The 25,356-nt window shown below is 40.8% G+C and overlaps 1 protein-coding gene across 1 annotated transcript in view; it reads right to left on the bottom strand.

The window, feature by feature from the left end:
• The window catches only part of LRP2 (LDL receptor related protein 2), a 201,182-nt gene that overhangs the window by 33,005 nt on the left and 142,821 nt on the right, over positions 1-25,356 (bottom strand). The window contains exons 48-61 of the mRNA XM_079781761.1: positions 23,161-23,362; positions 18,476-18,771; positions 17,072-17,588; positions 15,138-15,290; positions 14,499-14,669; positions 11,375-11,598; positions 9,847-10,024; positions 8,692-8,888; positions 7,493-7,738; positions 6,381-6,509; positions 4,633-4,752; positions 3,097-3,213; positions 1,982-2,098; positions 921-1,058 (exon numbers count right to left, since the gene is read on the bottom strand). Coding sequence (XP_079637887.1) covers positions 921-1,058; positions 1,982-2,098; positions 3,097-3,213; positions 4,633-4,752; positions 6,381-6,509; positions 7,493-7,738; positions 8,692-8,888; positions 9,847-10,024; positions 11,375-11,598; positions 14,499-14,669; positions 15,138-15,290; positions 17,072-17,588; positions 18,476-18,771; positions 23,161-23,362 — 2,805 coding nt within the window. The remainder of the gene's footprint in view (positions 1-920; positions 1,059-1,981; positions 2,099-3,096; positions 3,214-4,632; positions 4,753-6,380; positions 6,510-7,492; positions 7,739-8,691; positions 8,889-9,846; positions 10,025-11,374; positions 11,599-14,498; positions 14,670-15,137; positions 15,291-17,071; positions 17,589-18,475; positions 18,772-23,160; positions 23,363-25,356) is intronic.

The following is a 25,356-nucleotide window of genomic DNA, read 5'->3' as shown; positions in this document are numbered from 1 at the left end:
TGCGGAGATTGGTAGGCCCTACTGTCAGAGACCAGTCTGAGGCAGGTCTGGGGTGGGCCCATAACTTTTGCATTTCTAACATGTTCCTAAGAGATAAGATGGACTCTCCTAGTACAGGGAGGTAACTTTGAGAACTACTGCCTTAGAGTCTCTCCAGTGACTACAAACATGTAGCAAAAAGGTTAAAAAAAAACAAAAACTGTTTTTATTCACTTTGTTAAAATCAGTAGTTCTCTACAAGGGGATTATAGTAAAAGCTAAGGAGCTTTTAAAATAGACATCTGCCCGAGCCCCATCCTTGGAGATTCTGGATCATTAGGTCTAAGCCTGGGGTGGGGCCAGAGCATGTGATTTAAAAGTATTTCTTCCCAAGTGATTCTGATGTGAACCCAATTCACTGGTTTAAAACATAAATATGCAACATACAACAGAAGGGAATTAGATGGCCTTGAACTATTATGAAGGAAAGTGACTTTAAAGATGAGCTAGTCTTAAAAAAAAAAAAAAAGATGAGCTAGTCTTAAAATTGCCTATTGTGTTCTATAAAGCTCTAGGGGTTTAGAAGAGATGCTTTGAGGGGCACCGAAAGTAACATGGAGCAGGAGAGGTGCAACACCCCTACCAGACTCCAGCCACAACAGATCTGCCTCCAGTTATGCACAATGGGTTTCTAACTAAGACTTCTTTAGAAGAAATTATCTTTTAAGGCCATAAAATGTTTAAAACCATGGATGTTTGGCCAACTTTCTCATGTTCCAAGTAGAGAACTAAAAAGGGAGGCCAAGTGAAATCACAGTGAAGCAGATCGTGTGTCCCATTCTCAAAATTATACAACTGCCTCCAGGAACCCATGCTCCACATCAGAAACAGGTTTTCCAGACAACACTGCTCCGTGCACTGCATATTTCCCTCCCTCTTACAGCACAGATGGAGTTCTTCATCGGAACCATCGCCACAGTCGTTGTCACCATCACATATCCAAGATGACTGAATACAGACGTGATTTTTACATTCGAACATAACAGCTGGGCAGTATGTCCCATTGGGAAAGCGAGTGGCTGTTGGAGGGAAGACACATATTCAAATTATTAGGAGTTACTAGCTTTGGAAAGCTGACCTGCTATTGCTCCTTTAGCTCTTTCTATTGTCATCTGCTCTTCCTTCCTCATCCAGATGTACTGGGGCCTTGAACTGCATGAAATTCTGATGAAATATTTCTGAAGGACAGTTGTCCAAGCCCAATTTCCAATGACAGGAGTCATTCTGTGGCTCGCACTGGACTTTTTCTTTAGAGGCAAGGGCAAAACCTCAGCTCTACCCCTGATGCATTTATGTAGTTAGTCTTTTTGAAAGCAGGTTTTATGGCAACCTCATCATCAACAATACCTATCATGAATATTCATCAACAGTTATTGTTTACTCAGTGATTTATTAAGAGTAAAATGTGAATGATCATATTGGCATTACATTTTTAAATAACTTTTCTATCATGCAATTCAGAAAAATTTTAACACTGTAAATTCAGTAATCCAAGTTCTCTATGCCCGTTTAGTCATTGTTTGAATATTCCTTTTTTAAAATTTCTTTATTAAGGTATCACATATTTGTCCTCATCCCCCCATTCCCATCCCACACCCCTCCCCATGCATGCCCCCACCCCCCTGAATATTCCCTTTTTTAACCTGCAATTTTTTACCCAATTAATGATTTGTATAATAACTGATAATTATAAGTACTTTTGGTAGCACAGATACTTAATATATTTTTATTTAAAATATTATTAATGCCTTGAATGACTACTGTGAATATATATGGATATGGGGACTCAAATCCCAGGTGAACTGATAATTACCAGTGAGTGCTAAGTAGAAAATACCTATGGCCTTTTAATCTAAAAAGTGGTGGCTGATGAACAAATGGGGTCTAACTGTCATATCTGTACAATTCATACAAGCAGTGCCACAGATGTAGAGGAACTTACGACAAACAGCTTCATCAGAGGCATCCAAACAGTCACTGATTCCATCACACTGCAAATTGTCGGGCACACAGTGTCCACTCTTACACTGAAAGAGTCCTGGATGGCAGGTCCGCATCTCTGAAGAGAAAAGACTGTCATTTCCAGAAGGACTTGGCATTCTCAGACAGGTATTAGCTCCAGGGGGAGTAGTAAGAATTCAATCACATTCCAATCCACACTCTGTCACTGGCTCCCAGCAAACCCACAACTTACAGTTATAATAAACAATGAATAAACTCAAAGCTCACACTTCCCCCATTCAAGGAGGAGGGTGGGGTGGAGAGATGAAAGTACCTATCTCTCTTCTATCTCTTAAGTTTTTCCTCATCAATCTAAATTCCCCAACTTTTAATGTTTGCTGACTTTTCTCAGGCCCAACACTTATTCGGTAAAGAGCTATGAAAATTACGTGGGGTTTCTGATTCCTATTCCAATGCTCTGCCTTCCATACCAGAGAACTATAGTACCATTCCCCTTAGGGCCACTTGCTGGGCAATAGTAGGAACCAGTGTTTTTATTTGTTTACTAGGCCAATGCAGATTAAAGTCTGCTCCTAGGAAATGTTTAAGTTAAAATAAGATTTTAAAAAAATCTCTTGCTGCCCTAGCCAGTTTGGCTCAGAGGACAGAGCATTAGCCTGCGGGCTGAAGGGTCCCGTGTTCGATTCTGGCAAGGGCACATGCCCAGGTTGCGGGCTCGATCTCCAGTGGAGGGTGTGCAAGAGGCAGCCAATCATTGATTCTCTCTCATCATTGATGTTTCTATCTCTCTCTTCCTCTCCCTTCCTCTCTGAACTCAATAATATATTTGTAAAAAAGAATAAAATTTAAAAAAATCTTGCTTCTCCCGCCCCCCATTATTATTTATCTAGAATACTATAAGTTAAAAATAAAGCATAGAAAAACAGAGCAGAAGGTTCTATGTAATGCTAAGGTTTACATATTACCTAAGTTACACAAAAATCATTTTACTCTAAAAACCTTACAAATAATCATTTGAAGGCCCTACTTCTGTCAAATGTGCTGACTTCAGTACAACACTCTACAGAAAGCCTCCCAGAGAACTGTGACAGTTACCACAGTCCCGCTCATCCGAGTTGTCTCCACAGTCATTGTTAAAGTCACAGATCCATCGAGAGGGAATGCATCTCTGATCGTCACACCGAAACTCACTCTCTGAGCACTCCCGAGGGACTGAAAAGGAAAACCACATGGCCATCAGTGGGTACCAGGAATCACACTCAACACAGGTTGGTGAGAAGGCTTAAGAGCCCTGGGTGCCCAAAGCTCTCTGGGTCTCAAGTCACAGAGGTCTGCTTGGGCAGACTATCCATCCTCCAAAAACAGACCTCCCACCCCAATTTTAAATCTGTAAGAGGTGATTTAATCTAAAGGTAATTTTTTTTTAGCATTCTAGTCCTAGATTTATTCAACACAATTCTTTTACTCTACACAACAAAGTATAAACACATTATCTAAAATGCTACAAAGTTACAAAAAATTCAAAACAGAAAATTCATAGTACTGACTACAATAATAGCTGAAAAAGCAATGTACACGTTGTCAAGGTAACCCCAAAAACCACCACGAAGAGGGAGAAGGTCTGTGATGACCTTGCAGAGCTCTCAATTTGCTCACCAATTTCAGAGAAAAAAGGAGATGTGCCATATGGATGTATGTACATGAGCACATGTGAAAACAGAACCACTTACAGCAACTAACATGGGATGTTTCTCTTTATTTCATGAAACAAACTCTAGATAACCTCCAAGCTTCAACATAAACTTTCTTATAAACAAGAAGGTGCCAATTGGATTGCCCTTTTGTATAAGAAGTTTTGGCCAATTGATATTTGTGGTGTAATCAGTATACTGATATTTTCAATTGCCTATGGCAAATAATGATCACTTCTTACTTCCATAAGGTGACTAAAGTTAGAATGTATTGCATATCAGTCCATCTGAAATTGACATATATCATGAGTCTTTGGTGTATGTTCAGGGAAGGGTCTCACTAAAACTGTCTTCAAAACACATCTAACTATTCTATCTAGTTTGGTGTGACCCAAATGTTTGGTTTCCTTTCCTTATCCTTCCTTTCTAATTTCTTATAGTCAGCACCTTCACTGGGAGAGAAGAACCAAAACCTGACCTCTTATTTAATCATTAGACCTAACACAGTCACTATTCCAGGTAAAATGACCATGTAAAACACAAGTTCCCTTTCCTCTGCTATTAAGGCCATTTGGGAGCAAGATCTTTGAATGAGCATCGTTTCTTATTGTATTTCTCTCAATCTTTATTTTTTTATTTCTATTCTATTTATCATATTATATTTGCCCTTTATTGTAAGTCACCTGAAGTTCTTTTTGGAAACAAAAGTTGGGTGTAAATAAATTCAACAAACAAAAGATATACTCAGATAAACATCCTCATCCCAAAGTTTGATTATAAGCATCTCAGGAGATGCTTATGTCCTTAGTTAAAGACAAAGTAGAAATGTACCTGTTAGCAGAAGGTAAGGACAAATGGCATAGACAGTTGAATTATGGATAAAAAAGCAGACATCACAGTTCTGGTATCACATAAAGATGATAGAACCCTGAACACTCACCACAGTTTTCCTCATCTGAGTGATCTCCACAGTCATCATGCCCGTCACATTTCCAGCGAAGAGGGATGCATAGGTGATTATTACAGCGGAAAAACCCCACAGGTTTGCACGTCATCTCCTCTGCAAAGCACAGTCATTGCAAAGACTTCAGAAGCCAATGGTCAAGAAATGTCAAAGGAGTGCTGGCTTTCTTGTGAGAGTTCCAGAATTTGCTACCATATTTCTCAAAGCTCCCAGAGGGGGGATTGCCAGCAACACTCACTGTCACTAATCCTCTTTTGGCTAACCTGAACCTATCCTACCACTTGAAACTACACCCGTTCTCTTTTGTAGCAACAGTTCAGTTTCTGCAAAATGAATTGGTATCTGGCTTGTAATTTGCAACGAAGGCCTACACTGGAAGAGTAAGTGGTGCCACCAGCAAACGGAACATTTCTATCACATTGTCTTCACTTAATTAGATTCAGTTTTATTAAAATAACCCATTCCCTTCCTAACTGTTCTTCAGACTAATATAACACACACTCATAGTCACTTTGGTTTCAAGTTAGAGAATATGCCTAATCTTCACAAATTCCATTAATTCATTTGGCTTTTGTCCATAAGTTATTTATTGTTGCCAGAGTGACTGCAGCTGACCAATAGATGACATTGAAAGTCAGAGAGACATTCAGAATATAAAAATCTCAAAATAAGAAACACTGACTTTGAAATACCCTTTTACGTGTAGATGCTAAATCTTTTCTCTAGCCTCATCAACTTCAACCAATCTTAAAGAGTAGACAATTTAAACTTATCAAGTGGAAATAAGGGTTCAATTTAGGAAAAGTTTTAGAAGTTCCTAATCTACACATTAAAAAAAAACTCAATATGCAAAGAAACTGAACGGCAGAACAACTGAACAACTGGTTGCTATGATGTGCGCTGACCACCAGGGGACGCACACGGAACATGACGGGCATCGGCAGCAGGCGGTAGAACGTGGAACATGGTGGCCATCAGCTGCGGCGGGATGGTGGAGCAGATGAGTGGGGATGCCAGACAAAGGTGGGGCACCAGTCACTGTCCTGGGGCAAGCCTCTGGGTTACTGAAAATTCTTTGCTCCTGCACACCACGGTCCCTCGGGTGCTTGCACCTGCTGCTGGCACCAGCCCTAATCACTCCTCAGGGCTTCTCCACCTCCCCCTGCTCCTGAGGGGCAATCAGGGCAGTCGCTGCTGCTCACACCCGCTGATGGTGCTGGCCCTGCTTGCACCTGCTGCTGGTGCCAGACCCAATCGCTCCATGCTGTCTGTGGGTGCGAGTGGGGCCAGTATGTGGGAGTGGTGGTGGCAGGAGCGGGGCTGCCTGCAGACAGGGGACCAGGGGCCATGGCAGGAAGGGCCAGGCAGGGGCGCAGAGGATGGGCCAAGACCCACCCCTGTGCCCACCACAGCCTCGCGGCCCACAGTTCCTTTCAAAGTGCATGAATTTGTGCACTGGGCCCCTAGTATCTTAATAATGCCTTTCCTAATTATAGCATCCTTTGGGGATAAGATTTCATTTAAGATGCTATAAATTAAACTCCTCCAATAACCCTGTAAAATGCTACAAAAATGTAACATGTTATTAGAAGAATCAATAGGTAGTCTTTTTCCAGGTGTAAACAAAGGAAAGATTAAGTGGGAAATACACTCTCATCTCCTGATAATAGCACTGAACACTTACATTTTCTTGTCCCTCCCCACTTCCCTGCAGCCCCTCCTACCACAGCCTTGCTCATCGCTGTTGTCCCTGCAGTCATCAACACCATTGCACACAGCCAACTTTGGGATACAGCGGTAGTTTGTTTTACAGCTGAATTCCGTATGGTTGTCACACCGATAGGCAGGGCCCACTGAAAAGAGGAAGAAGCAATGTCAAAACTGAAGTCTCAGTACTGCTGGGAAATGGCACCAAAAGATACCTTCCACTGTCACATTTAGGAAGTGGGGCTAATGAGTATCAACATCACCCACTAAATTGACTCTGGTAACATGTGTCTGTTTTAGGTGTGATCTGTTCACCACGGAAGGAAGTTTTCTCTTAATATTACTCATTTGTGTTTCTTTTGTGGCAAGAAAAAGGACTAGGTGTGAAATTTAAAAACTGGGGTTGAGCCCTAGCGGGTTTGGTTCGGTGGCTAGAGCATTAGCCTGCGGACTGAAGGGTCCCAGGTTCGATTCTGGTCAAGGGCACATGCCTGGGTTGCGGGCTCGATCCCCAGTAGGGGGCGTGCAGGAGGCAGCCTATCAATGATTCTCTCTCATCATTGATGTTTCTAGCTCTCTCTCTCTCTTCCTCTCTGAAATTAAAAAAACAACAACTTGGTTTTAAAACAAAAAAACAAACAAACAAAAAAAACTGAGGTTGAGCCCTAGCTGGTTTGGCTCAGTGGATAGAGCCAAATAAAACTGGGGTTGAAGTGTCAGCTCTGCCACGAAATAAAATAAAAAAAATGACCATCCATTAAATGTGAACCTGTTTCCTCATCTGTAAAATGGGAATTGGTAACAACCATATTTCTGACTTGATATATTTCTCAGAGGCTCACATGAGAAAGTACTAGATATACAAATGTAAGTTCTCATTATCATATTCTGAACAGATAGACATTCAATGTATCAAGAGGAGAAATCACCGCGTTCAGAAACAGGAGTCTGGCTCAACCTGCAGGCCACATAGCTGGCAATTCTTTGTCTTGCAGTGCCAGAGCAGAGAAAGCCAAGAAGGGTGTCCCACAGGGATGAAACAGGAAGCTCAACACCTTCTCTCAATCCACACAGAGGTTCCCCTTGTTTTGTGCCCCTGGCAGGCCATGCCCCTCCCACAGGCACTTACTGCATTCATGGACGGGCTCATCTGAGTAGTCTCCACAGTCATTGTCTACATCACACTTCCAGGTCTGAGGGATGCAGCGGCCATTGGCACACTTGAAATAACCAGAATGACAGGTCCTGCTGGCACAATGGGAACTGTCTTCATCTGAGTCATCCCCGCAGTCATTCACCCCGTCACACTGCCAGGCTTCTGGGATGCAACGTTTGTTGGCACACTGCCATTCATTGGACTCACACTTGTGGTGCTCTATAGGCAAGAGCATCTGGTTATCAGCTTGGAGGGTATCAGGAATAGACGCTACTACTTTATACTGATAGATCCTGGAGAACTCAATCATAATTTATTTTTAGAGGAATTATGTCCTAATGCACTTATTACCAACAGTACTACTACATGAGCAATTGACTATACTGTTTCCTAAATCATTAAATAATTTTTTCTTGCATGCAGAATTAGGGGATAAGGACTGAATCACTGATGGCCCACTAACTTCATCTTCCCAAGTTCCTGTTGCCCTAATGGATGTTTTTTGAAGTTTGTGTTTTAAAAATATACAAAAACTTTGTGTTTGTTGTTGTTGTTGTGTTGTTATTAGATTGGATGGGTTTTTTTTAATTTTTTAAAAAATGGAAACATAAATAAACATTACAACTGAGAGTCCTGAGTAATATGGGGGTGGGAAACCCTTATTTCCCCCTCAGTGTTAGCTGTTGAAGTGGATTCTATATATAGCATATGGTAAAGAACCACCAATACAGTCAACTTACTATCTACCTCAACTATTTGCCTTGTATAGCCCTTAGGAATTCTAAAAAACAACTCTATAAAAATAGACAATAGGGTGGAGTTTTCTCCTAGGACATTGGACTGGTTTTTAAAAGGTTTATGACATTGCCTGGCCAGGCATGGCTCAGTGGTTGAACATTGACCTATGAACCAGGAGGTCCCGGGTTCAATTCCTGTCAAGGGCACATGCCCAGAATGCGGGCTCAATCCCCAGAGTGGGGCATGCAGGAAGCAGCCAATCAATGATTCTCTCTCATCATTGATGTTTCTATCTCTCTCTCTCTCCCTCTCCCTTCCTCCTTGTAATCAATAAAAATATATTTAAATAAAAGGTTTATGACATTCAGAAAATCCATTTGTATACAATCAACTTATAGAAATAAGCAAAGAAGGCATAAAGCAATTCAACGCACCGCAAAGAACGAGGTCTTCATCAGACCCATCAGGGCAGTTTTGGTGAGTGTCACATAGGAAGTATGGGCTGGTGCAATTGCCATCCCTGCACTGGAACTGTGATAGCTGGCATAAGCGCGGTGGGCAAGTGGGGGGTTCATCGGAACCATCCAAGCAGTCTTTCTGTCCATCACATTTCCACCAGATAGGAATACACCTGCACGGAGAAAATATACCACTCCTCTTAGCAAAGCCCCGGGAGCCGGTGGGTAGAGGAGTGGACAATGGTTATCTGGAGAGAAGAGGCAAAACTGAATTCCAAGTAATGACATGCATGAGTTCTCTCATGGCCTTAGAAGAGAATCAGTTAAATCTTGGTTACTGTGGTATATTTTCAGAGAAAACATAACTAGATGAGATAGAACAGGTTTGTTAAGATTCAGATACATGCTGAGAAAATCCTTTGAGTATGATGATTCAATTCTGCCACAACAAACAGTGGAGTATGTGTTTGGAACTGTGGTTCTGGTATCAGGGATGGTCTGGAATTGTCTGCCTGGTCATATAAAAGACATTGGATATTGGTTGCTAACATTTGTTGAGAGCCTAAGTCATGATAGGTGTATTCTCTCTCTTTTTTTTTAATCATCAAAATAATCTTAGATGCTATGATTCACATTAACACCTGTCCTCACCCCACTCTCTGACTCAGTCCCAAGTGATCAATGGCCTGTGGCCATTGTCAGGAAAATAATCTGTGGCCATGTTTCACAGCAAACACATGATCAAAAATGAATTTGCATTCATAACTCTGGATCCTCTGGTAGAGTTAGCTAAGAAGCTAGGCCAGTATACACGAAAAAGATGAGAGAACTTCTATCACTCTTGAAGGCTATTTTTCAGTATACACATATCTACTATATGTTGGCCCTGACACTTAGGACAATTTATTAGAAATAAAAAAACACACAATAACTTAGTTTCCTTTCTACAGATATAAAAACTTGCACTGGTTAATAAGTTCCTTCCATTCATGAAAGAAATTATCTGAAATTAGGGACTGAGGTGAGTCTTGGTGTGTTCTAAATAAACCACATTAATTAGCCAAAATCTTGATTCATTTGAAAATTCCCATCCCCTGGAGCCTTAAATTTCAATGTGTATCCAAGCCTTACTTTTCATTGTTAGCACAGAGGAACTGGGTGCTAGAGCACATGGGCAAGCACTGCGTGCTGTCAACCAGCTGGATGGTCTTGAAGTCATCTGGACACTCGCAGGTGAATCCATTCCCTCCTGCTTCGATGAGGCAGAGATGAGAACATCCACCATTGTTGGTACCACAGGGATTATTCACTAGTGAAAGAAGAAAGAAAATAAATATGTTCATTCACCGAGAAAGGCTATCAAACACAAATGAGCTGATTAGCCACTTCAAACTTATCACCTCTTAGTAAGAAAAATCATTATCCTAGTTTCATGCTTTTTCCACAAGTTTGTAAATAAGACAGATGAGAGAGCTGCATAAGCAACCCTGTGCATTGAGAAAACTGATTTGTGCGCTACCAGAAGTGAGACATACCCACTGGTATTAGGGGGTAGTCTTTGGAGAGTAGGTAAGGAACTTAGCTTATATTCATATATCCAGAACCTAAGTTAAAGTTTTAATTTCCAGCAGATGCTATATTCTCTCATTCTTAAGGATATAGGCAAACGAAGTATGGCCAAGGATGAGGTGGATCGGTAAACTAAGCGGCATCTTTACTAATTTTCTGGGCTGCCATTTGGAAATAAAGACTAGTTTGAAAAAAATAACATGAAGAATATTAACTTCTAGAAAGAAATACTGAATATCTTTATCTTGCCAACTCTCATTTTCTTATTTCCAAGTTTATCAAATGTTTTAGCAAAACACAACAACCATGCAGGCTCATAAAATCCATTGTACCCCCAAAATATACTCCAGACTTTTGCTAGAATATCTGTAAATCATATAATGACTTTAATTGCATGAAGGGGAAAATAAGTTCACAAATAAATAAAAACAAGTTCCCTAACTTATGATACACTGAAGTGTGTTTTTCTCAACATTTTGACCTTCTAGAAGACAAGCAAAACATACATTAAATACAGAATACACAAATGGCATATGCAAATAGATATTTAATATGATTTTTTATAATTCTCTTTTAAACACTTCTTTTAGATCAATCATTTCAATAGATCAATCTTAGTATTAAGGAATTATTGTTATAACTACATCTAAATAATTATAATACATCCCTTAGGTATTAAAATTTATTGTGTTTATATAGGAAATGTCCTTATTTTTTGAAAGTGTTTCCTTAAGTATTTAAGACTGAAATGTGACAATATTTTTAATTCACTTTAAAATACTTCAATATCTAACCAAAATTGATAAAGTAAATATGGCAATATAACAACTGTTAATTTTCACTATACACAAAAACCCAAATTGATTTTTAGGAATAGAGCCATTGTTAAGAAAAAGAGTTATAAGCAGCCTTTTCAGGAGGAGAATAACTCCAAAGATATTCCATACCCTCAGCTTTCAATGTTCTGTAGAAAACATTAACAAGTAACACCATTCCCTTTATAAATCATGAGGTTTATGATGAAATAAACAAGAATGTCATGCACAAGAACCTAAAGCAACTGTGTCAAACTTCTGGATTATCTACTCACCGATTGGCTGCCTGTATGGATGATATACATGGATGTCATACGGTCTATGTGTTGTGTTCACCAGTATCATCCTATCTGATCCATCATACTTGTTTCCCTTTTCAACTGTCTTTGTATTCCAATCTGTCCAATAAATAGTGTCTTCAAAAATGGTAATAGCAAAAGGATGAGACAGGGTTCCATCATACACAGTGTGTCGATTTTGGCCCTCCAAATCAGAGTACCTGGGGTAGGAAAAGAAAGTCACTCAAAAGGGTCACTCGGTGTGGTTCAGTAGTTGAGCATGGACTTGTGAACCAGAAGGTCACAGGTTTTATTTGTGGTGGGGGCACATGCCTGGGTTGTAGGCTCAATCCCCCAGTAGGGGGGGCATGTAAGAGGCAGGCAATCAATGATTCTCTCTCATCATTGAGGTTTTGATCTCTCCCTCTCCCTTTTTCTCTGAAATCAATAAAAGTATATTTTGGGGAAAAAAGAGTCACTCAATGAAGATAATTCCTCTCTTCTAATGCCTTCAAGCATAGAGAAATTGATAAATTAACCAATAAATTCTATCTTCTAGAGGTAACTGAAGTTCAGATCCTCCCTAAAACTCCTTGTCTTTAATTAAAACAAAACAAAACAAAAAAGTAAGTAATGAACTACAGATGGAAATGTTGAAAAGGCAATGCCTTAAAAATAGGAATAGCCAGAGCAGTTTAAATCATCACAAACTCCTAACCACAGCTGTTTTCCTGCACATACAGCTAGTTCAGCTATTGTATGTTCTTCATTAAGCATTCTTTCGATATCCTGGGACAAAAACCAGTTTTGTTTCATAAGTCATTGGAAGAAATCAGAGGATAACAATACTGAGCTGGAATACTGTTCTGCCTTCTCGTGAACATTTTGGGGGAGAAGCTGTTCTAAAAGACAGCATATACTAGCTGAATTAAATTATAGGCCTGCAGGATTAACTATGCATATACTGGCAGCACATTTATTATTATTAATCATTCCCTGGGCACTATTAATGAATACTATTCCAGATAATAAACCTCCAGAGGAGGTTCTCTGATTTCAAGATGTCACAGAGCATCCACAGCCAAATATCTAGGTCCTCTTAGTTCCATCTCATTCATTTCTCTGAGTCTGTCAGAATAATTTTTAACATATTTTTATTGACTTCAAAAAGGAAAGGAGGGAGAGAGCGATAGAAACATCAATGATGAGAGAGAATAATCAATTGGCTACCTCCTGCACACCCCCTACTGGGGATCAAGCCCGCAACCTGGGCATGTGCCCTTAATTAGAATCGAACCCGGGGCCCTTCAGTCCGCAGGCTCTGTCCACTGAGCCAAATCAGCTAGGGCAAGTTTGTCAGAACATTGATATTAATTATTTTTAAATTTTGGAGCTAACTCTAAAAACTCCAACAGGAAGTGAAATGAGTTAGCAACTAAGAAACGTGATCATGTTAGCCATATGATGTCAGAAATATGATTGATGGTAACTTATTAAAAAAACTTGAAGACTTCCTTGGCCTCTGTTGATAAGACTGCAGATAAATGACCACAACTTAGTCACTATCTGTGGGCAAAGGATCTGAATAGACACTTCTCCAAAGGGGATGTGATAGTACATCCCAACGTGTACAAGAATGGATTGTATGTTCCATAAAAATGTGTTTACTTATGTAGTCCATGAAATGTACTTCTGAACACAGGCATTGCTACCCCTCCAAGAGTTTATCAAGTCAAAATGACTACATGGATATTAAAGATTCATTAATTCCCAGATCACAGAGCCTGATGTTAAGATTGGACTTTTAGGCAGTAACCTACTGCCTGAATTTTAGAATCCAGCCACACAAATTTTATCAAAAAGGGAGCAGAATATTAAGTAGCTAGAAAATTCCTTTATGCATTTCATGCTCCTTAAAATAAACCTCCAAGTGTTCAAGACCAAGAATAACCTACAAGTCCTTTCCTACTGACCCTAAACATACTTACAACTAAACTAATTCCAAGGGACTGAACTCAAAACAGGTGTTAGGGAGAAATAGAGGCTGGTGGCATAGCCTATCAAAACAATTCAGTGTCCTCTGCTTTCCAGGATAGGGGTGCCAGAGTCTTCATCTCATGTGTCAACAGCGGAGAATTGTAGGGAAATGTCCCAATTAACTATGATTAACTATGGGATTGATTAATTATGTCTGCCATGAGCACAGGATAGAGCACTGGAATGTGTGCCAGGTATTGTTTCCTTCTCAGTGGCATGTTCCCAAGAGAACATGGAATGAGAGAACTTCAAACATTTCTACACTGACTTTGGCAGTAAAATAAACAGAACAACAAAAATCTTTAAAGGCCTTTAAAATAACTCTTTTGGGTTAATGATAATTCTATGCTTTTGAATGTAACAGGCTGTTGAATAAACATTTATGGGTAAACATTTATGATTACCTGTTCATAAATGTTTACCCAGAAGACATTACTACAGTCCACCTAGAACATAACTAACAATGCCCCAAAATAAACATGTACTGGTTGGTTAAGAAAGGATATTACCCTGTTTACAATGAGTATTTTTCATTGAACAGTATAATATTTAACACTTTTTAATTGCTTTTACTAGAATGATTTGAATGCATTATCATATTAAGTAAATGTTAACAAATTTTACCTCTATATAAAACACATCAATTTATTTATAAATGAATGCATCAAAGTTATTTTTAACACTTTGTTCTTTTTCTGTTTGCACATGCTAAATGTATTAATTGTGTATTTGGGAGGGAAGACAAAAATAAAGAAATAAGGAAATTAAGATAGATTGAGCACTAAGCTGACTATCATAGAGGAGAAATTACTAGTTCCACTTTTTTAGATATATATAAAAAAAAAGAAAAACAATAAGTGAAAGCACCAGGACAAAAACCTGAGCTGTATGACTTCAAAGTTCACTCTGTTTCTATTGCATCATACCACAGAGCTCAGTGAATTGCCTATGGGCAGTTTTAGATAGAAGTGATCTCAGAGTGACCTTCAATTCACAGGCCAATTAGAAACTGCCTGGCAACATAAGCCCTGGTGTTTGGCATAAACAGTTACCCAGTTTGTTTTATTATTTTCTATATACGTACTCAATGTAACCCAGGTGAGCATCTGCCCAATAGAGTCGATCATTGGTGTAATCAATGGTGAGGCCATTGGGCCACGCTATCTTGGTAGAGATAATTACAGATTTATTGATTCCATCCATGCCTGCTCTTCCAATGTATGCTCTGCGGGTCCAGTCTCCCCAGTAGACATACCTGTTGGAGCAACACAAAGGGTCAGTTCCTGAAGCCAAAAGAAGTCAATAGCCAAAAGACATGGCTCTTTTCGATTAGATAAAGTTTACATTCTAAAAAGCCTCTCAGAAAGGAAAGAGAACCAATAGAAAATAATCTAAAGGGGAATGATATACAGATAATGCTCAAGAATGAACATTATTAACTGAGAATTTCAGTGGACTTGGAAGGGCAAGTCCAGTAAAGGTGGACTATTTTATTTTGTTTTTACCATTTTTTTTTGCATGCAGCCAAAATATGACTTGAAAAGTGAGAGTCATGACAATGAAAATAGAATAGCTCATGAATATTATTTGAATAAGCCATGCTACTAAACCATTTACCAGGTAGAAAAAGCAGGAGACAAATCCCAGCAAGACATTGGCCTTGAGATAACAGAGGCAGAATAAGGGCAGGAAAGAAGAGCCCGAGATTACAGGGAGACAATACCCATATTGAGGGTGAAGGACAATTCCTCTGGGATTATCAAAGCAGAAAGTGTTGTTGGCATCCAAACAGTGTTCGACCAGCCTGCGGTGGTATCGACCATCAAGGTCGGAGACAGAGATGCACTTCAGGTAGGCATCCACCCAATAAAGTTTTCTGAAATGGAGAGCACAGGGTTACTCATGCAGACTTTTTGTCTGTGAAACATTGCAGTTAACAACCCAACTTCCTATCCAAGCTACCCTGGAATCACACATACAATTATTAGGAGGCACTTTTCCCCAGGCAAACAAGGGCAAGGAGGAAAAGTTGGCCTTCCTACAATGGGATAATGAAAGATGAAATATGTGCTACAGTCCCCCCTTTAAGATGATGTCACTTAGGAAATTCTGGGGCCACACCTCACACAAGGATTCTGGCTTTACTTTCTTTCTTTATTTAAAATATATTTTATTGATTTTTTACAGAGAGGAAGGGAGAGGGATAGAGAGTCAGAAACATTGATCTGCTGCCTCCTGCACACCTCCTCCTGGAGATGAGCCCGCAACCAAGGTACATGCCCTTGACTGGAATTGAACCTGGGACCCTTCAGTCCGCAGGCTGACACTCAATCCACTGAGCCAAACCGGTTAGGGCTGGCTTTACTTTCTTAATACTTAGTTCTATTCCTGCAAATCATTAATTGCTATGCTTTTTTACACCTAGTAGGGCTATAAAATACACATATTCATAGTCAATATTTTATTAATTATTCAGCAGGCACTTATTGAACACCTATGGCAGGCCAGCTACTACTTAGGTAGAATTAGGGAGCAAACTCCCTCATCCCCATTTTAGGATCTTTACCCTTGAGGTCGTCAAATAGAGAAGAAGTGGAAGAGTCCTCTGTAAGACTGGGCTGACTGTAGCATAACATTAGCAGATATGGTCCTGCTCAAATCTGTTAATCACAAAGCCAACTACTTTACACTGCCGAGTATCTGACAGATTCAACATTCAATAGAGGTGTAAAGAAGTGTTGTTGATTCTATAAAGTTTAATTAAAATATCCCTAGCTTACCTTAAAGATCCTCAGTTTCTAGAAGGACTAGCTTAAAACAAAAGTTTCAGGTTAGCCTTCTGCTATTTTGTAATCAGCCCAGGCTGGGAATGACTAGTGCAGTAAACCAGACTGTGAACTCAGGACAGCAGGGCTGCTCAGGACTCCCAGGGCCAGGTCCGCTCCACAGTGACCGAAATTACCAGTGAGTGCATGAGTCATCCTTTAACACAGTGTTTAATACAGTTCCTCATGTTGTGGTGACCCCCAACCATAAATTATTTTTGTTGCTACTTCATAACTGTAATTTTGCTACTATTAATGAATCGTAATGTAAATGTCTGTGTTTTCCAATGGTCTTAGGCAACCCTGCTAGCTGTTCTCAACCTGTGGGTCGCGACCCACAGATTGAGAACAGCTGCTGTAGAGCCTAAGACCTTCGGAAAACACAGATATTTACATTACAATTCATTAACAGTATGAAGAGCAACAATTACAGTTATGAAGTAGCAACAAAAATAATTTTATGGTTGGGGGTCACCACAATATGAGGAACTGTATTAAAGGGTCATGGCATTAGAAAGGTTGAGAACCACTGCTTTAACATCACCTCTAGTTAACTGAGTGGCCAGGATTAACAGAGCACCTTTCTCATTTGTGATACCCCTCCCCAAAAAATGATAGCATACATTTTTAAAAACACTAGATTTAAGGTTCTGTGGTATCCCATTTAAGTAGTAGATACACAACAGGGAAAAAAAAATATGCAGAGGCATTAAATGTATCCACATATTAACCAAGTTGAAAAAGATCAACTCCCTGTTAAAATGAAAACATATGTTAGAAATGTTTAAAAATAATTTTTTTTTAACTTTTAAAAAAACTCCTGTTTTCTTACCTGGCAACCCAGTCTACAGCCAGGCTTTCTACACCTGGTAGTTTGTGCTTCATGATTGTCTCCCTGTTTGTCTTGTTCAGAAACATTCTCTCAATGATGTTTTTCTCTATATCGATCCAGTATAATCTCTTTTCTACTCGGTCAAAATCCAGTGCCACAGCATTGCCCAGTCCTTGCAAGATGAGGGTGTAAAAGGAGCCATCTATAGTTAGGTTTCTCAAGTAATAACGGTTGCTAAATATGAGATAGGGCTCGATGTTACTGTTCTGCCGGCAGCTCTTTCCATCTGGTTCTCGGATGTAGCCTGGGGCACACTTACAGATGTAAGAGCCGATTACGTTCTCACACTTCTGGCTACAAACAAAGGGTGTCTCCTTGCACTCATCAATATCAATACAAGTCCTCTTGTCAGACATAAGCTTGTAACCAGGAGGACAAGAACAATAGAAACTGGTTAAGGTGTCTGTGCAGTATTGGCTGCAAACATTGAGTGTAGGGTCATTGCATTCGTTAATGCCTGGAGGTAAAAGAAAGTTATTAGAGAACATAAAATGTCAACAGTGGATTCACCATAATGGCCCAAAGCCAACATTTCCCCTGTGAAGCACCAATCCTTAATCATGCTAAATGATTATTTACATATACAATATTTACATATACGTATTTACAATACGGGATTTCTCAAGGCCATAGATTAGTTTTTTCAATTTCCTCTCCAACTTAATCACTTGACCAATTATTTTAACAACTAATATAACTAACAAGCTTAAGTTTGACTTTGAATCCTATACTGATATGTAGAATCTTCCATTTCAATGATGCGGCTACTCACGCCATGGCCAATTTCAGGCTACTGGTGTGACGGCACTAAACAGGTATCTGGGAAGAGATACACACATTTGGCTCTCATGGGATGAGCCACCCCGCACTCCATTGGGTGTCCCTTTGGCCTGTGACACATGGCCAAACTAACGAAAAAACTATCTAAACAGGGAGGAGAGTGTGTTCTTGTCAATCTTATATTTTATAAATTCTAAAGTAGTTGACTTGTGGGGGTTGGGGTGAGAGGGAGGTTAAACCTCACCCCTTCAATCATCTGAGTATGAAGATGAAGAACAGGCTAAGAAATCCCAGCAGAGGGGCAAGCTCACGCAGCAGGTCATTCCAAGGGTTCAAAGAGAATCAATGCTGTTAGGTACTAATTGTCTGACTATGCTCATCTTCTGTTCTCTGTAATGAACTGCCTAACTGACCAATAAGTCCAGAAACATGTGTTCACTAACCTTATGTACTGAGTAATCCTTGCCTTTGATAGACAAGGAAAGTCCTGATAAGTCATAAAGGGTTGAGAATCTATATTCAGTCTCCCCATTTTCCTTTTCCCAAATCTTCTGTTATACTCACCACATCCTTTCTCATCACTGTTGTCTAAACAGTCATCTAGGTGGTTGCAAACTTTTATCATCTCGATGCAATTCCCATTATCACACTTGAACTGATGAGGGGGGCATGTGGTTTCAGGGACATGGCACAAGTGCTCCAGCTCGTCAGAACCATCTCTGCAGTCATTAGTCCCATCACAGACGAAGGGTTTATAAATGCAGAACCCATTCTGACAGGTAAACTGATTCTGATTGCAGGTGGGGTATAAGCAGTTCCTCTCATCACTGTAGTCACCACAGTCATTGTGCCGGTCACACCTGTTATGAGACCCAGTATAACTCTTGCAGAGGTTGACAAGTCTCAACTATTTCTTCTACCTGAATACCAGGTCAACTATTTCAATAACAACATCCCCAAATGTCATTAGTCTTCCTCTACCAGAATCTTCATCTCCCACCAATCTCCAGCAATGGAGGAATATAATAGCACTCCACACAACTTCCCCAGATACTGGTTGCTACCATTGGAAATGTGGGCCTAGAGTTATTTTTAAAATTGCACTCATTTTTCCCCAGTTGATAAATTCATTAAATACAACTTTTATAATTTTGGTGTTCAAAATATCCATTCATCAGATGAGATAGCTTATGGGCATAAGAAATATCCTGGGTGCCATATGCTAAAAGTGCTGACACTCAAGTAGATACTCATAGGATGAGTGCTATCCTTTATAATAAAAGCCTAATATGCAAATCGACCAAACAGCAGAACAATGGCCAGAATGACCGGTTGCTATGATGTGCACTGACCACCAGGGGGCAGACACTCAACACAGGAGCTACCTCCAGCCTGCAGGCCCCAGCCAACCAACGTGGGTGCTAGCAGGGGCCCCCCGATGACCCCACCACTCGCCCCCTAGATTGGCCCTGATCGCCGGCCAGGCCTAGGGACCCTGCCCATGCATGAATGTCATTATAAATGATGACATTATTAGATATGTCCTCTAAGAACACATATCTTCCAATTGAAGTAATGTTTGCATAAGCAGTCATGTTACTTCCATCTTTCATTGTAATACCCCTGCCACCTACCATGGTAATGACTATGGGAAAGAAAAACTAGTAGGTTAGCATGGACTACTGTCAAAGGAAAAAAGCATTTCATAGTTCTAGAAGTTATTTTGGGACCCAACATTCCTAGGCATCATGAAGACAATGAAATTGCCTACAACTCTGTCAGCCAGACTATTCTTTCTCCTCTACATTGTTCCAAGATCCCATGAAAATCATAATTACTGAAGGGGTTCCTGCTAACAGTAACAAAACTCATCATAAGTATAAAAGCATCTTGAATAAGGATAGGCAAAACTAATGTTTGACAATTCATAAAAGAACATACTATGGAGGGCATAAGAGTTGGAATCAGCATTATGAGACATTAAAGTATCAAAGCTGAATGTGGTCAATTTTACAATGGATGTATGGACAGATCTTCTAATCAGCACTCCCATCCACAAAACTAGGGCACTGCCAATGTGATTTATACCAAAATGTGAGCATGTAACTGTAAAGAAAGCTGCAATCAATGCAAGCTAGCTCAACCCCATTTGGTCTCCTGGGAGCTATTTAACTCATTTCCAACTGATTTAAGATACCAATGCTTTCTTCCTCTTATTTAGATGCAATTCAAGAGGAAAAAGTAAGCTGCTTAGGCAAGCAAATCATCAGGTTTTTAGACACAATTGCATGTCAGTATTCCAGCGAGCTACTCACAACTCAGTCTTATCTAAGTTCTTCAGCAACACTGGTAATGAGTCAAGAGAAAAAGTCAATAGGAAATATGACCACTGTGCCAAATGGGCAGGTAGACATTCTGACAAGCAAGCAAAAACGTGCACATTCACAGTGTGCTTAGTAGAGGCTACTGGCACTCGAGGCAAACAAATTTAGAGCTATTTTAGACCCTTATAGCTCAAGTTTCCAGACAAATAGAACCTCTTCTCTTCTACCATAGCCCTTGTCAAAAGCAACTCAGAAGGCTCAGGGGAGGAAAAAAAAAGAGGGAGAGAAAGAGGAAGGAAGGAAGAAAAGATGAATGAAATCAGTAGTCTGGTAGGGCAGGTAAGTCAGATGCTAGTTCATTGTAATAATGAAGGTAGAGCTCAGAAATCCCAGAAAGGAAGTGAAGTAACCTAGAATAATTTAAGAACTGATATAATTCTATTCCCTACATCCTATGCCTAGGTTTTCAGAATATATTCAAGACTGATGGTATTGCCGAAACCGGTTTGGCTCAGTGGATAGAGCGTCGGCCTGCGGACTCAAGGGTCCCAGGTTCGATTCCGGTCAAGGGCATGTACCTTGGTTGAGGGCACATCCCCAGTAGGGGGTGTGCAAGAGGCAGCTGATCGATGTTTCTCTCTCATCGATGTTTCTAACTCTCTATCCCTCTCTCTTCCTCTCTGTAAAAAATCAATAAAATATATTTTTTTAAAAAAGACTGATGGTATTAAATATTAATTAGATTCAGAAGAACCAAATATCAGTACAACAAAAATCTTGAGCAAATAGGGAGAAAATATAAAGATTATTCACTTCCTTGCACAAAGACAGCATCTATAGATCACATCCATATAAGTTAAATATACACAAAGCAGATTGAAATGCAAGTTCACTAAAGAAAGAACACAGCTCTGCCTCCTGAACATTTTCAGGTTGTCAATATTCAAACTGCCACCTCTCTGCAACACCTGTATTGGCTTCACTGGGGGATGTCATCCCACAAGAGGACACTTTTTAGACAACTTTTATCTACCTCTTTAATCACTACTATTTTTAGTCATAATGTCAAGTCCCTGCTCCTTTCACATCCTTCACAGGATGACTTAACTTTCTCGGGCTTCCTCGGCACCACCATCGTGAGCGCACAGTTCTGTGCCCTGCTCTATTCCAGGGCTGCTTGCGCCTAAGCAAACAGTCCCTGGAGCTCTGCTGCTCTGACCTTGGGCAGCTTCATATATCTTTCCCGTCTCCTTTCCTAGCAGGCTGTGAGCTGACAGATCTTGTTCTCTCAATATAGATGTGCAATATCTCTTCTTAGCTCCAGTTCCATGTGTCTGAATGTCAAATACATATTTTCACCTCAGGAAATCCTAATACATCAAACTCACCATCCATCTTGAGCGAAGTCTCTTCTGGACTCTGCTATTTTATTTTAATATTCTTACTATTCTCCTAGTCCATCAGGATTGAAACCTGTACATCATATTTCTTCTCTATTTCCCACACTATCTAGAAAGTTGCTAAGTGAGGATAATGAGATCTTAGGGCACTAAAAAAAAAAAAAGAAACTTTTCGAATGGCTCATTTTGGAGAAAATAATGAGAAATCAAACACCATCCTATCTAATAAAAGAGTGATATGCAAATTGACCATCACTCCAACACACAAGATGGCTGCCCCCATGTGGTTAAAGATGGCTGCCACAAGATGGCCAGCAGGGGAGGGCAGGTGTGGGCAGTTAGGGGTGACCAGGCCTACAGGGGAGGGCAATTGGGGGGGACCAGGCCTGCAGGGGAGGGCAGTTGAGGGTGACCAGGCCTGCAGGGGAGGGCAGTTGGAGGGGACCAGGCCCACAGGAAAGGGCAGCTAGGGATGACTGGGCCAGCAGGGGAGGGCAGTTGGGGGCAACCAGGCTGGCAGGGGAGGGCAGTTAGGGGTGACCAGGCCAGAGGGGAAGGCAGTTAGGGGCAATTGGGCCAGCCAGGGAGCAGTTAGGTGTCGATCAGGCTGGCAGGGGAGTGGTTAGGGGTGATCAGGCAGAGGCAGGCGAGCGGTTGGGAGCCAGCAGTCCTGGATTGTGAGAGGGATCCCAGATTGGAGAGGGTGCAGGCTGGGCTGAGGGACCCCCCACCCCATGCACAAATTTTGTGCACTGGGCCTCTAGTAATATTATAGGAGAGGTTCCTCCAAACTGGCAGGCTGTGAGTTAAGTCCATTTGATTGACATAGTGTTATAAGTTTAAAACTTGTTTCCAACATTGAAAATTCTAAATATTTCATATGAAATATCCAGATTTCCAACTTCTCTTGAAAAAAAAAAAAAAAAAAAAAAAGCATAGAAGGTTTGGCTCTCCTGCCGCTCCTGCACAATGCTGAAAGCCGGAGCATGTGCTCTAGTTCACCTCACCTGTCTCTTCCTGTCTGAGCCCAAGGGCCAAGCTCCATTTATCATCCCACTTGCAAATGTCATTTTTCTCATGGAAAAGAAGAAAGTGAAGCATTTCTTACCCCCATGCCTCTATTCCAAATGGAAAACCAAGAGGGTCACCTGCTTTAAGGAAAAAGTTTTCTTATATCAAGCCCACTTCATTCATCTCCCAGGCCCCTGTGCAAGGTCACATCATGTCTTTCATGAGCCCTAAGCACATGCATTTTCATGAGCCCTTTCCTTCATAAAATACTTATATTTAATAACAACATTGGTATAAAGGCAGATATGTATATAAATGTTATATATTAAAATACTTTCCTTGGCTTAAAATGTCCCTGTTTTTCCTTCTGATTTTATAAGAAATCTAAACATTTTCATAGACCACTGAAAGTACCACAGGCCCTAGGTACTGAAGCCACCATGCCTAATGGATAAGTCAGCTCTATTCCCATGGATGTCTTAAGTTTCCGGGGAAATTTTAATCCCCAATTCACCTGTAGGAGTCCGGGATACACCGTCCATCATTACAAACGAAATAGTTTCCAGAGCAAGACCCCCGGGTGCAGTTCTGCCTCTCATCAAAGCCATCAGTACAGTCTTCGTCGCCATCACACACCCAATCCTTGGGAATGCACCTACTGGCTGGAAGCTCGGTGTTTATACATAAAAACTCAGAGTCTGTGCATCTGTAACGGTCTGAAACAAAGCACACACAGATCAGAAACTACCTGAGAGCTCATTCTAGCAGCCAAATCCCCTCTAAACCATTATTTCTCTTATTTTATGGCACTTAATAGTCTAAGGGATGAAAGGAAATTAGGAGAAAAAAAGGCCAATAAATCACATTGCTATGGTAATAACAGATCATAATAAAAACACCTCCAAAATTCCATTTTAATTGCTTTGGACTGTGGATTTTTTTTTTTTTCAGAAGAAGTAAACATAATAAAAATCTCAGTTTTCCATAAAATTAAGATCATATTTTTCCCTTAGGGCTACAGAAAAAGACTTCCATTTTGTTAATTGGATACCAAAACAATGCCTTACATTTGGTAACATTTTTCCGTTACAAAGCATAACCACACAAACACAATATGAGATAGGTATTTTTATATGAATTCTACAGATGAGAAATTTGAAACTCAAAATGGCTAACTAGATGGCTCAAAGCCATAGAACTTTCCAAAGAGCTAGCTAGTGCTTCAAACCTAGGTCTTTTTTTCTCCAAATGTAGTGCTTTTTAAACTACATTATAGCTACCACTTAAAGTAGAATTAGAGTATATAGGAGGAACAAGAGTATCAGAAACCATGATCCTGTCAGGAAAGAGGTTAGGAAAGGCTGCTATAGCATTAATGCCTCCATATAAAAGAGCAGCTGTTTTACTTAGTCTTATTGTGGGTGAATGGGAGACAAAAGTAAGGGTGTCTTGGTGAAGGGAGTTGGGAGAAAAGCACATGTTGTAATCCATGCTTGTGCAGCTCCAATCACCCATTTCAGTGAATGGAGTGTTTGTGGAGCTATGGACCACCAGTCACTGACATGAAGTTATGATCAAATGTAAACATCAGAGAGAACCCAAGATGGTGGCATAGGTAAACACCTAAACTGCTGCCTTACACAACAATTTCAAAACTACAACTAAAAGACAAAACGTCTATCACCCAGAACCACGGGAAAGCTGGCTGAGTGGAAGTTCTACAACTAGAAGGAAAGAGAAAAGAGCATTCAGTGCACAAGCGCTGAAAAGCTGAGGTACAGAGGTGTGCACGATCCGGGCTGGTGGCGGGCATTGCTTTCTTCAACCAGAAGGGAGACAAGCTCCCGATTTCTCTGAAATCCAGTTTCTGGGGAGACGCGCGGGACCCAAACTCCTAGGGGGAGAAGCTGGACTGTCTGCCATCGGGTCGGAAAGTGAGGGTGGCTTGCTTGCAGAGCTGCGCGCAGGAATAATTGCTTGCTGCGCTGGGGTGCGAGACGTGGGGACATGGTCGGAGGCGCGGGGACGGCAGCCATCGCTGTTGGCCATGCCCTATCCTGGTGATGCCCTGAGACCCCACCCCGCACAATCTACAAACCCACCCAAGCTCCAAGTGGCAGCTTTTGCATATGAATGGCCTTCCCTATCGCAGCTTAACCTAGCAAACTTGCAACCCGGTTAGACAGCTACAAAACCTCCAAATCCCAAGGTAAAGAGGAGAAAACTAGTTCTCGCTGTAGCTCCTGCAGGTTGGCCTCAGACAGTAGCTGACCTCCACCCCATTGGAGATCCAGAAGCCAGTGTATCTAGTGGTCAGTGTGAGACACCAGATTTCAACTCCTCACATCCATAAGTTGCACATTCAAGAGGCAGACTCAGTGAGCACCAAAGCCCCACTGAAACAAGTCCTGCACCATAAGCGTGTCTCCAGCACAGCAGTTCTTCCATTATAAACACAGCGGGTCCCCACAGCCAATTGGCCTGGAGGTCAATTCCTCCCAGTGTACCAACAGCGATCAAGGCTTAACTACACCAAGACTTTGCACTCAGCCCACAAAGGGGTGTACCAAGAGCGTCCACCTCAGGTGATTGGGGAGGCTGAGCTACTGGCCCCTATAGGTCAGCTACTACACAAAGACACTCCATCAACACAGGGAAGCAGCCAAAATGTGGAGACACAGAAACATGTCACGAATGAAAGAAATGGAGG

Source organism: Cnephaeus nilssonii (assembly GCF_951640355.1).
Source record: "Cnephaeus nilssonii genome assembly, chromosome: 10".
NCBI classification, from domain to species: domain Eukaryota; kingdom Metazoa; phylum Chordata; class Mammalia; order Chiroptera; family Vespertilionidae; genus Cnephaeus; species Cnephaeus nilssonii.
This window is presented reverse-complemented; position numbering and strand designations above follow the sequence as displayed.